This window comes from Hevea brasiliensis, chromosome 9 (genome assembly GCF_030052815.1).
Source record: "Hevea brasiliensis isolate MT/VB/25A 57/8 chromosome 9, ASM3005281v1, whole genome shotgun sequence".
Classification (NCBI taxonomy): Eukaryota; Viridiplantae; Streptophyta; class Magnoliopsida; order Malpighiales; family Euphorbiaceae; genus Hevea; species Hevea brasiliensis.
In genome coordinates, this window is record NC_079501.1 from 92764228 (window position 1) to 92776384 (window position 12157).

Sequence of the window (12157 nt, forward strand, 5' to 3'; positions counted from 1 at the left end):
TAAAGTAATGTGTATTTGTGTTTTTTTAATAAAAATTAATTAGAAAATCAAATTATTGGATTAATTAAATTATAATATTAATTATTATAAAATTTTATATTTTAATTTAAATAATTAAAATTAATATTTAATTTTTATATATAAAAATAAATTTATTATATATTATAAATCAATAGTATAAATAAATTAGATCATCACGGTCAATCTACATCAAGAATTCAAGCTTACGTATCCCAACTAAACAAGCCTGAATCAATCAGAGCCGTCAAAACTTTATTTGTTGGGCCCACAATAATCTCACGTGATATGAAGTGTGGACCCACTTTCTGTAAATATAAAGAGGAGGAAGAGTTGCAGCCAAAATCCCTCAAGCCCCGAAGCCTCTATAAAGTCATACTTCTTTGATCTGTAGCTTTCCCCTCTCTTTCTCTCTCGGGCCAGAGAGAGAATCTGATTGACCTTCTGCGAGGTAGTCTTTCTTTTTTTTTTTTTTTTTCCTCTGGATTAATTGATTGCTTTAGTTTTTAATTGACAATAGTGTGCTCTTTTAACTGGGTTGATCGAAAATTTATTGTTTGAATTTAATCCTGTGAGTTAGTTTCCTTTGCTTTCGAATTGATTGGGTTGTTTTTGATTTCTAGATTTGCTTGTTTTGTAATTTAGATCTGGGTTTTAGAGTTTTTTGATTGATAAAGTTCTCAACTTTTGACCTAAAGGCTATGATGGTCTGATGTTTTCGGGGGAGTAAAGTTTTTTTTTTTTTGGTTGTTGTTCTGCTTGATCCTTTATGGGTAGTGAATAAAATTGCTTGTCTTTGACCCTATTTTCAGCTAACGTAATTAAAAGATTTGTCTTTTTGTTCATAAAACTGGTTTTGGGATGTTATTTGGAGTTGCAGTGTGATTAATATTCAAAATTTCCGTATGTAGGGTTTTTCTAAGTTCTTGTTCTACTTGAAATTTGACTAATTTGAGCTAATAATTAGATTTTTAATGCTTCCATTTGATTTTGGTATATACCATGAATGGTTTCCTCCCATTAAGGCCCACCCTTTATCAACATTCTGGAGAGGTTTAGCATGGGTTTAGGTTTGGACCTACTTGATGACGTAATATAACGTGATTGAAGGTGGCTTCACCTGTGAGTCCACATCAGACTGGGATCTTCAAATATTTTATTGAACATGAGTAATTTTCATTTGCATTGACTCTATGCTATTGTGTTTGTATAAGCAAATGGTATATTTGCCTGTGGTCTGTGTCTGATTTCATGTATATTCTCATGTTCAGTTCCTTATCTCTATAACTTCATGATTGTTTTCATACTTTTTTGTTTTCAATTTTTCATTGGGCATTAGAATAATATAAATATGTTTTGGCAGGGATGGCAACCCAGGGAGAAGAATCTACCCCCACTCCTCAAGTTGTGGGGAATGCCTTTGTTGAGCAGTACTACAATCTACTGTCGAAATCCCCAGAGGTGGTTCACAAATTTTACCAGGATTCTAGTGTGATTAGTCGGCCAGATTTTGATGGTTTTATGTCATCTGCCTCAACTTTGGATGTAAGTTCTGCAGAAGATTAGTTATCTGATGTTTGTGGATTGTGTTGAACAACTTTATCAGTTAGCGATAATGCCAATATCTCACTAAAAGCTTTGCACTTGCTTTGCATTAACATAATTTGTCACATGCACGAGCTTTTTCACCAACATATCCCTAAGGCAAGTCTTTGATTGCCACCACAAGTTACTTCCCCACAACCAAAGAAACAATCGTTCTTTGTTTATATGAACTATGAAGCATGATTTATTATGTAGGTTTTGTTTTTGCCAATTCCCTCCTTATCTCCTATTTTGCGTAAAAAGGCATGTGTCAAATCTAGCCTGTGCTTTGTCAAATGTGTTTGTTTATACAGCTTGTCATATTATTTGGTTTGTTCTGAACCTGGTTGGTTTATATTTGTTTCTGTCCGGGTATCTATTCTTGTTGGAGAGTAGTGAGAACTGATTTTTTTTTTCTTGCATTCAACATATCTTTCTTCTAATTTTTTATGCTTTTATCACTTCTTAATCTGGCATTGCAATGTTTTTTTTTTTTTTAAACTTTGGGAAAAGTATTTGCATCTTCTAATAAGTAAATCGGTATGCCTTTCTTGTAACAGGGCATTGACAAGATGATCCTTTCCCTTGACTATAAGGATTGTGTGGTTGAGATATTGACAACTGATGCTCAAGAGTCATTTGGGGATGGGGTGATTGTTTTGGTGACTGGTTTCTTTACTGGGAAGGACAATATCAGGCGCAAGTTTACACAATTATTCTTTTTGGCTCCACAAGACAGTCATGTCTACTTTGTTTTAAATGATATTTTTAGGTATGTGGATGAAGAAGTAATGCCCATTAAAATCAATGATGAAGATGAAGATTCTCCGGCTGCTCCTGTCACACCAGATCCTGGTGGGTTTAATTATTCTTTGTTTCCTGATTGTTATTGTTGTTATTGTTCTTATGGTTAGAAAGATTATTGTTGGCTTTTGCTATTTCAGAGCCAACTCTGGATTCCAATCATTCTTTGATGGATCATGCAGCTCCTCATTTGGAGGAGGATATTGTTCAAGATGAGGAATCTGTACTTCCACTGGACAATGGAAAGATTTCTACCGATGATGAAGTTGTTTCTAGTCCATCCGTTGTTATACATCAGAATGATGTTCCCCCAGCTTCAGTCCAAAGTGATTCTTGCTCAATTTCAGAGGCAACTTTTTCTAATGCCCATGAGGATCTTCCAAAGAAATCATACGCTTCTGTTGTGAGTTCATTCACAAAGATTTTGTACAAACATCATTCTCATGATTAAAACATAATTAATTTCTTTTGTTGTGTTGGCTCAGGCTAATGCATTGAATTATAAGAAGCAACCATTCCAACAAAGGATTTTACCTGCCAAACCTATAGAACATTTGTGTGCAACGGTGGTGCCTGAAGTATCCCCACCTCCAGCTAATAACAAATCTGTGGAAAAGAACAGTGTCGATTCAGGTTGTTTATTTAGTTTCATATCTATGGATTTTTGCCTTGTAAAACTTCTAGAGAATACTGCTTTTCTTCTGTCATGTCATATTATCAATTCATCTGCTGCAGTTAAGGGTTACTCCATCTTTGTTGCCAATTTGCCCATGAATGCAACTGTTGAGCAACTTGTAGAGACTTTTGAGAAATTTGGGCCTATTAAACCTAATGGTGTTCAAGTCAGAAGCTACAAGGTATGCTTCAGGTTTATTTATGTACAATCTCACTTTCATTTGTTTCTATATTTTCTGCGCGACTTACACGTTCACGTGGAACTCTTCTGTCCAGCAAGAAAAGAATTGTTTTGGCTTTGTGGAATTTGAATCTGCTAGTTCTATGCAGAGTGCACTTGAGGTATTGTTGGTTACTCAAATTGATTTCTGTTTTGGAAATCTGTGTTCATTCTTGCTATTTGATATCCTTTAAAGAGTTAAATGTAATTCATTTTGAATTGAGATTTGGTATGTTTATATTGGAAAACTATGACAAACTACCAACTAGGACATTTTCTCTGGCATTTTTCTGAATTTTTAAAGGCATCTTGTTTCAGGTTTCCTCTATCAAGATTGGTGACCGACTAGCTCATATTGAGGAAAAAAAAGGCAAGTCAAACACCATTCTTATCTCTCTTTTTCTTCTTATTCTTATTATTATTATTTTGTCAAGCATCAATTTTTTAAGTTATATTTTATTAGACTAAATCCAACTAAAACTTCTTATTATATTATGGTTCAAACATTTTTAAGCTGAACTTTCTTTGGGTTATATAAGCATAACCTTATTTGGTTGCCTTTGCAGCCAATAATGAAGGTGGGAAATTCCCATCTAGAAAGGGTGGTTTCCGAAGTGACAGTTTCAGGAACCGAGGTCGTGGCTATGGGAGGAATGAGTTTGACAATCAAGTTGGATCATCTGGTCAATCTCGTGGTACTGCTAGACGCAATGGAGAAGGTAACAAGAAAATTTATCAGAATGGGGGAGGAAGAGTTGCTGGACAGGGACAGACTCAAGCACAGGCTCAATCTCAATCTCAATCTCAAGCTCAAGCTCAATCTGCGGGTGGGAAGAACTAGTTTGCTGCTTTCTGCTGGAATTTTGTTTACTATAAATTTTTCCTTGATTTTTCAGATTGGTAAGTATTTGGGAAATCGGATTGCAGCTTTTAAAGTTTTCCCCTACACAATTTATAGTGCTTTTTTAAGCATTGCACTCTGTTTAAAGCAGAACAGAATATGCAAGCATCTTTAGAAAGATTTTTTTTTTTTTTTTTGGTTTTTGGGTTAAAGTATCAGCATCCAACACAATGCTATATTAATGGTGTGTTCTTCAAATGTTCGCTGAAACTCTGTACTTGAATCATAATTATTTCAACCATTATTCCAACAGAACACCATATTCTATATAATTCTAATTTTTATTTTATTTTTTACTTGTATTTTGTTTTTAGTTATTAAATCTTAGCTTTCAAATTAAAAAAATGTAGCAAATAATCATCAATCAATTGTATTTTAAATTCTTGAAATAAGTAGTTTTATTATTTAATTAAATTGAATTTTAATTTTAATTTAATTTTAAAATATAAAAATTAATTAAAAATCAACTAAGTTAATGTATATTGACAATTTATTTAAAATTAATATTTTTAAAACAATTTAATAAAATATATAAATTAAATAAATTTTTTTTTTATTTTATAGAATAAATTGAATAACAAAAATATAATGTCAAACTCAAACATTTTGGTCTGAGGTGTGAATGTATAATCCAAAAAGTACACGTCAACGAAAGTGACGTGTCCCAGAAAATCGAGCTACCAAGTTGCCTTTGTTCCAGTCTGCCCTTTCTTCATCATTATTAATCTCTCTGACCTTAACTTAATATGCTATTATCATCATTGTCTACGCCACGTGGCTATATTGGAAAATTTTATTGACTTTCTTATACAATTTTTAACTTAATTTTTGTTTTTTAAAAATATTTTTAAATAAAAAAATAAAATTTTTACTTCTTATATTTTTAAACACAAAAATAAAAAAACTCAAATAAATTAAATTATTATAAATTTCTAATTTTAAAATAAATTGGATATATATAAATTGCGTTAATACAAAAAGTCTACTTAATTTAGATATTTAGAATATATTTAATTTAATTATTAACAATTGATAACTCTGATTGATAATTGATGATAATTAATTTATGTTAAGTGTTTGATTAAATTATATTTAATTATTACTATTGATATGTGAAATGATCAATAAGGGTATATATTATATAATTTATTTTATTATTTAAATAAATATAAAAGTATAAATTTATTATATTATATTATTTATTTTATTATTAAATTAAATATGCAATTATCAAATTAATATATTATATCATTTATTATATTATTAAAATAAAAATATAATTATTAATTTATTATTGAAATAAGAAAATAATTAAATTTTTTTAAAAAATAATTAAATAATTTTAAAAATATAGATAAAATAATAAAGAAATTATTATTATTATTAATAAAGAAAAAATTTATAATTAATTTTAAGTTTTTAGATATAAATAAATATTTTATATTTTATGTCATTAATAAAAAATATTTTAACAAATGTGAAATATGTTAATTAAAATGTTAAAATTATAAATAAAAAATATAAAAGTATTAATAATATTAATTTTTGAGTTAAATAAAAAATAATAATATGATCAAAATAAAAAATAAAATCAAATCAGCTATTAGCCGATGAGAAACAGCTCTAAAAATAGAGTTGACTGCAATTGATGGATATCATACCAACTACCCATCAGCTTTATTTTTTTAAACTTACCAAATACTCTAGTTGATCTGTTTGGGTGTCTATCAGCTGCACCAACAAATGAATCAAACACCTTCTTAAGATAGTTAATAATCGATAATTATTCTTAATGGTATATCTAAATGTTTAATAAAAGTATATCTAATTATTATGGTTGATATGTAAATAATTAATAAAATTATATATCATTTAATTATTAATTTATTAAAAATATATAAAAATTAAAAGTTATATATATATATATATATATATATATATATATATATATATATATATATATATATATATATATATAAAAGGATGAACATATTAACTAAATTTTAATTATTATTTATAATATTTTTTATTTTTTTACAATTTTAAATAATTTATTAATTTTTAAAAAATTACAGTTAATAAATTTTAAATGAATAATATAGTATAAATAAAAATATTTACTCTAAAAATTAAGTTGATATAAATTATAAATAATAAATAACCTATTATTTGCAGTTTTTATAGATTTACCAAATTGATTATTCACCTATTTCAATGTTTATGATTATTAGTTATATTTAAAAGTTAAAACAAATTTTGATTAGTTAAAAAAAATTGTCAATATTCGTAATGTCTGTAATTTGACTGTTAAATGCAAGGGTGTTGATTCGCACAAGTGTATAGACCAACCAGATGGTGTTTTTTTTTTTTTTTTTTTAACAATTTTACTCTAATTATTTTAATAAAAATATCATAAATTATTTTTTTTTTATAAATTATATCGTGCCATTTATTTTATTGTTAAAGATAATGAATTTCACCACATCGGTACAGGAAATATAAAAAAATTCTAAATTTTTTACAATTATACCTTAAAATATATATTTTTAAGATCCGTTAATTTATTAATTATAATTTATTTTATTATAAATTAAATTAAATTAATTTTAATTTAAGAATTAAAAATACTAATTTGACATTCTGTTAACATTTAACTGGACAATTAATGATAGAATATAATTATAATAAATTTTAAAGTTTATGATATATTTATTAAAAAAAATAATTTAGAGTGTAATTATTAAAAAAAAAAAATTTTAGATTTTTTTAAACTTTTTACAGTTAGAATTAATAGCAGACGACATATATAATTATAAAAAAGTTTAAAGTTTAAAATATTTTTATTAAAACTATTAAGATTTAATTATTAAAAATCTTAAAATTTAGATTTTTTTTTCTTGACATTCCCACCCTCCCCTAAAATTAATAATAAGTAATTTCAATATTTATAAATCATTAATCCATCATTAAATTGATATGGTGATGAATTTTATCTTGTTTAGTGACTTCATGATGAAAATTTTCTGCTTAAATTAATAAAAGCTTTTTTTTACAATAAATTATTTTTAAAAAAAATAATTTAATTAAAGTCTTATAAAATTATGTTTAATTTTTATTTTTTTAAATAATTTTTTTTAAATTAAAAAAAATAATACTTTTATTTTAAATATGATAATTAAAAAAAATTAATTAAATTAAATTATTATAAAATTTTACATTCTAAATAAGAGATAATTATAATTCTTGTAATGAAATCAATTGAGGGATAATATCATTGGACGATACACTATGGCTTACAAGGAATCAGGAAGAAAAATATCAAATATAAGTCTTTTGTAAAGAGGTACAAAAGGGATGGCAAATAGGTAGAGAAATTATCCTATCTTAATTTGAATAATATTTTTAATATTTAAATTTATCTTAAATTTGATTAAAATTTATTTTTAATTATTTAAATCTATCCTAAATTGATTATTATTATTTTTTAAATTTTATATATTTTAATTAATAATAAAATTTTTTATTAATAATTTATATTTTAAAAATTTAATAATTCTATGCAATATTTAGATTATTTATTTATATATATATATATATATTTATAAATATTGCTATAAAAAATATATATTTTATATTTAATTTATTTTATAAATGAGTTTAGGTAATAAATATTAATATATAAAATTAAATTTTATATAAAATTGATTACAGATATTACTTTTTAAATTTAAATTTATTTTAAATTTAATTATATATTATTTAAATTCACCGATTAAAATTGGATAAAGTCGGATAATGCAAATAGCTTATCGTTCACCATCCCTATTTGCCAATTAGGAGAAATTAATAAATGCATCCCATATACGTGTACTTTTCATCTTCGTTCCCAGGTTACTGCCACGACATCCAATTCCACTTGGCTAATTGATTTTAAAAATTCTATTTAATTTATAATTGAAGTTAAATTTTACATTTAAAAAAAAAGAAATTTTATTAATTTTAATTAAATTAAATTAAAATAAAATTGAAATTAAAATTAAATGGAAGAAAATCTTTTGGTTTGGTCTCGCGATTCATCAACTATTCATCCCCTTGACGCCTTCCTTGAAGCCTCTACTTGCACTAGAACCAAACACCAAGCTGATGCGATAAATAGGACCTCAAGATCTAAAGACATAGATCTCCACACCCTTGCAACCAAGTGAATTATCTCTCGACGGAAAAGAACTCCAAGCCACTGGCTTGGCATGGGAGAGAAGGAGAGCAAGGGCCATGGCATCTCAATCTCATCTAGCCATAGGCAGTCGGCAAACTCAATATCAACACCAGCACTCCATCCCCGTGACGCCTTACTTGAAGCCCCTCCTTGCACCAGAACCAAACACCAAGCCGATGCCATAAATAGGACCTCAAGATCTGCAAAATGAAACAAACGAACCCAAAACCATACAACCCATACTAAAAGGAGGAAGAAGATCCTTCACCAAGTCGGAGAGAAACACCATCCCCTATCCTATCGGAAACGCACGGCTATAATCTGAGAGAAGAAGAAAGAAATTTTCTTTTAGAGAAATTTCTCTTTCTAGAAAAACTAGAGAGAATTTTTTAAGTCTGATATCATGATATATAGTACAAATAACTACGTAGTAAGGTATTTAATACCTTTTAGTATAGAAAATCATATAACACACTTAAACTTTTAGTATAAATATAATAATGATAGGCATTACATTAATTTTTTTTTAAGTATATCTTAGTTTGACCATTAATTATAATAAATTTTATATAGGTTTTATTATATTTACTAATTAGAATTTATATATTTTATATAAGTAAAACGAAGATAGAATACATATATTGTAAATTCAGTGAAAGTCGAGCTGGTGATAAGAAATGAGTTAGTTTGGATGGAATGGTACTACCCAAAAGTAATTAATTTAAATATCTCGACTCAATCTTCCAAGTAGATGAAGAATGTAAGGAGGATGTTAGTCATAGCATTAAAGCCGGATGGTTGAAGTGGAGAAATATTACGTGATCGTAAGATTTCCAATAAGTTAAAAGGAAAATTTTATCGTACAGTCATACGACCGGCTATATTATATAATAATAAATGTTAGGCACTGAAAAAGTTGTATGTGTCTAAGATAAGAGTTACGGAGATGAAAATGTTAAGGTGGATGAGTGATTATATTAGACTAGATAAAGTTCATAATGAAAATATTAGAAAAAAAGTAAGAATGGTGTCAATTGAGTATAAGTTGAGATAAAGGCGATTGAGGTGGTTTGGTTATGTGAAGCGTAAATATATGAAGACTCCAATTAGATAAGTAGAGCACATGAAGTTAGGAGATAAAAAGAAAAGAAATGATAGATCTAAACTGATTTGAAAGAGAGTGGTACAATATAATATAAAATTATTATATATTTTTAAAAATTTAATTTAAAATTATTTAAAATAAAAAATATATATATATAAAATCAATTTTAAAATTTTAAAATAAAAAATATATATAATTAATTTTAAATTTTTAAAATAAAAATTTAATTGAACAGAATAGAATATACTCCATATTATTTCATATGCAATGAATATATGAAATAATTTCTCTCATGTGACTTTCAATTGATTGCCGCTCGATGATGCACTGAGTAATGGGCGCCCTCACCCACTTCGCCACGTGTATTATCCATAGCTTTTCGAAACGTGGCACCTGACATCAACCCAATCCCCTTGGCCCAACAATAAGATAAAAAGAATATTTTTTTTTAATTAAAAAAAGTGCAACTTGGACCGTTGGACCCCACCTTTGCTACCCATGACATGGGTGTTGTCGGAGACCACGTGTGTCAGGCCCATTCCTCGCTGATTTCATTTCTATTACAACGTCCAACTTGTTGACTTCATCCTTTCCTTGATTTTGTAGAGCCACCTAATTTTCTCTGTTCAAACACCAACTGCAGGCAATTTTTTTTACTAAAAAAAAAAAATTCAAATCCAATATATTTTTATATTTTATATTATAAAAATGAAAGAAAATTAACTGAACTATTTCCTAATTAGCATTAAATGAACATTCTTATTCATTAATTACATTGATGATATGATAAAAGTTTATAATATTAATAATAAGTTCTTATTTAGTTATATAACTTTTATAATAATGAGATTTTAAATTTAAAATTTAACTACATTTTGATGTAAAAAGTTATATTAATTAGAAACTATTTTAAAATTTAAAATTTAGTTGGTTACTGCTCATAATACGAATATTTGATTTAATTAAATCATAATAAGATGAATTTAGATAATATATAATTAGATTTAAAATAAATTTAAATTTAAAAAATAATACTTATAATAAATTTGAATTGGATTCGAGTCTTATATGTTAGTATGGATATTCGAATTCATTTATATAAATACTTATTAAATATAAAATATATATTTTTATAATAATATTTATAAATTTTTATATTTTTTATTTTATATAAATAGAATTTAAATATTTTATATAATTATTAAAATTTTAAATATAAATTATTAATCAAAATGTTTTTTATGTAAGTAATTATTAATTAAAATATATAAAATTAAATAATTCAAATTTTTTTCAAGTAATAAAATTAGATTTGAGTAATTAAAAATAAATTATAATTAAATTTAAAATAAATTTAAATTTTAAAAATATTAATTAAATTTAAATTTTAATAAAATAATTTTTACGAATATTATCCATAATATCTGTCTTTCCTTTTTCTATCTTCTAATTACCCTTCCCACAACTGTTGCTATCTATCAACTCATCTTTATTACTGTAATTATTATTATAATAGTGGTTGTCCTCCTCACTTAGGGATTTGATTAAACCAGCATAATACCCATATTATCCATAAGTATTTTATAATTTTTATTTTTTAATTTAATTTTTAATAATATCTTAAATAAAATAAATTATTATTATTGAATTAATTTTAAATTAAAATTTTTTTAGTTAATTTAATTTAAATAAATTTTTACTTATTACAATAATAAAATTTTAATTAATTTATGATGTAATTAATTAAAATATCTATTTAATTATTTATATATATATATTAATAATATTTTTCATGATTATTTTATTTAAAATATAATAAAAATACTTTATTTAAAAATAATTTAAACTTTATAAAATTTTTATATTTTATCTCATAATTTATGTAAATTAATATTTATTTTTTATAAATTACAGAAAATATATTAAATTAAGAAGAAAATAATATTATTTTAGAAATATATAAATATAATATTTAATATTATTGTGACACCCCAAATTTTAAATATATTATTTTATAAGTAATATTAATATTTTTATTTTATTTAAATTTTAGAAAATTATTTGAAATTTTTCAAATTTTCGAAATCGGGTTTGATTTTCTAAAAATATAAAACTTTGATGATTTTTAAAAATTAATTTAAAGACCACGTGGCAAAACTAAAAATATATTTGGAGTTTACGAATTTTTCTGAGTTTTTTAGAATTTTTTTCGAAATTTTTGGGCCTCGTTTTCGGTCCCAAGGCAGAGTAAAATTTAAAATTTTGTATCTTGAATCGGATCGCCCGAATCGAACCAGACCGGATCGGACCAATCGAATCGAACCGGCCTTCTTCTTCTTTTATTCCCTTCCTCCGCGCGTCCCGTCTCTCCTCCTCTCTCTCCCGTTTTCTCTCTCCTCCCTCACCCCCAGGCTGCGCCGCTGCCTTCCCAGCCTCCCCACCTCGCCGGCGCACCGTCTCGACGGCTACCCATCGCCGGCCGGCCTTCCAAGAGGCCAGAAACGACGCGCGAAGCTCCCTCTGCGCGTGCTCGACGTTTCGGCTTCCCGGCCTAAATCCGGCCGATCTGGCCACCAATTAGGCCGGGTCTTGTGTCAAACACTATCTACACCTCGAGAGCTTTCCATAGACATC

The 12157-nt window shown here is 26.3% G+C and overlaps 1 protein-coding gene across 1 annotated transcript; it reads left to right on the top strand.

Annotated features, from left to right (window-relative positions):
* The first annotated feature begins 314 nt into the window (after positions 1 to 314).
* LOC110652672 (nuclear transport factor 2) lies at positions 315 to 4491 on the top strand. Its single transcript, XM_058153975.1, has 9 exons — positions 315 to 469; positions 1382 to 1563; positions 2163 to 2457; positions 2547 to 2809; positions 2892 to 3039; positions 3142 to 3263; positions 3358 to 3423; positions 3620 to 3671; positions 3868 to 4491. The coding sequence occupies exons 2-9, from the start codon at positions 1384 to 1386 to the stop codon at positions 4140 to 4142; spliced, it is 1401 nt and encodes a 466-aa protein (XP_058009958.1). The 5' UTR covers positions 315 to 469; positions 1382 to 1383; the 3' UTR covers positions 4143 to 4491.
* The last annotated feature ends 7666 nt before the right edge of the window (positions 4492 to 12157 follow it).

What these genes read in the sequence shown, in the direction of transcription:
- LOC110652672 (XM_058153975.1), top strand. Translation starts at nt 1,384, where the DNA reads ATGGCAACCCAGGGAGAAGAATCTACCCCCACTCCTCAAGTTGTGGGG. An exon ending in CATCTGCCTCAACTTTGGAT is followed by an intron (nt 1,564 to 2,162) that starts GTAAGTTCTGCA and finishes TTCTTGTAACAG; the next exon opens with GGCATTGACAAGATGATCCT. An exon ending in TCATATTGAGGAAAAAAAAG is followed by an intron (nt 3,672 to 3,867) that starts GCAAGTCAAACA and finishes TTGCCTTTGCAG; the next exon opens with CCAATAATGAAGGTGGGAAA.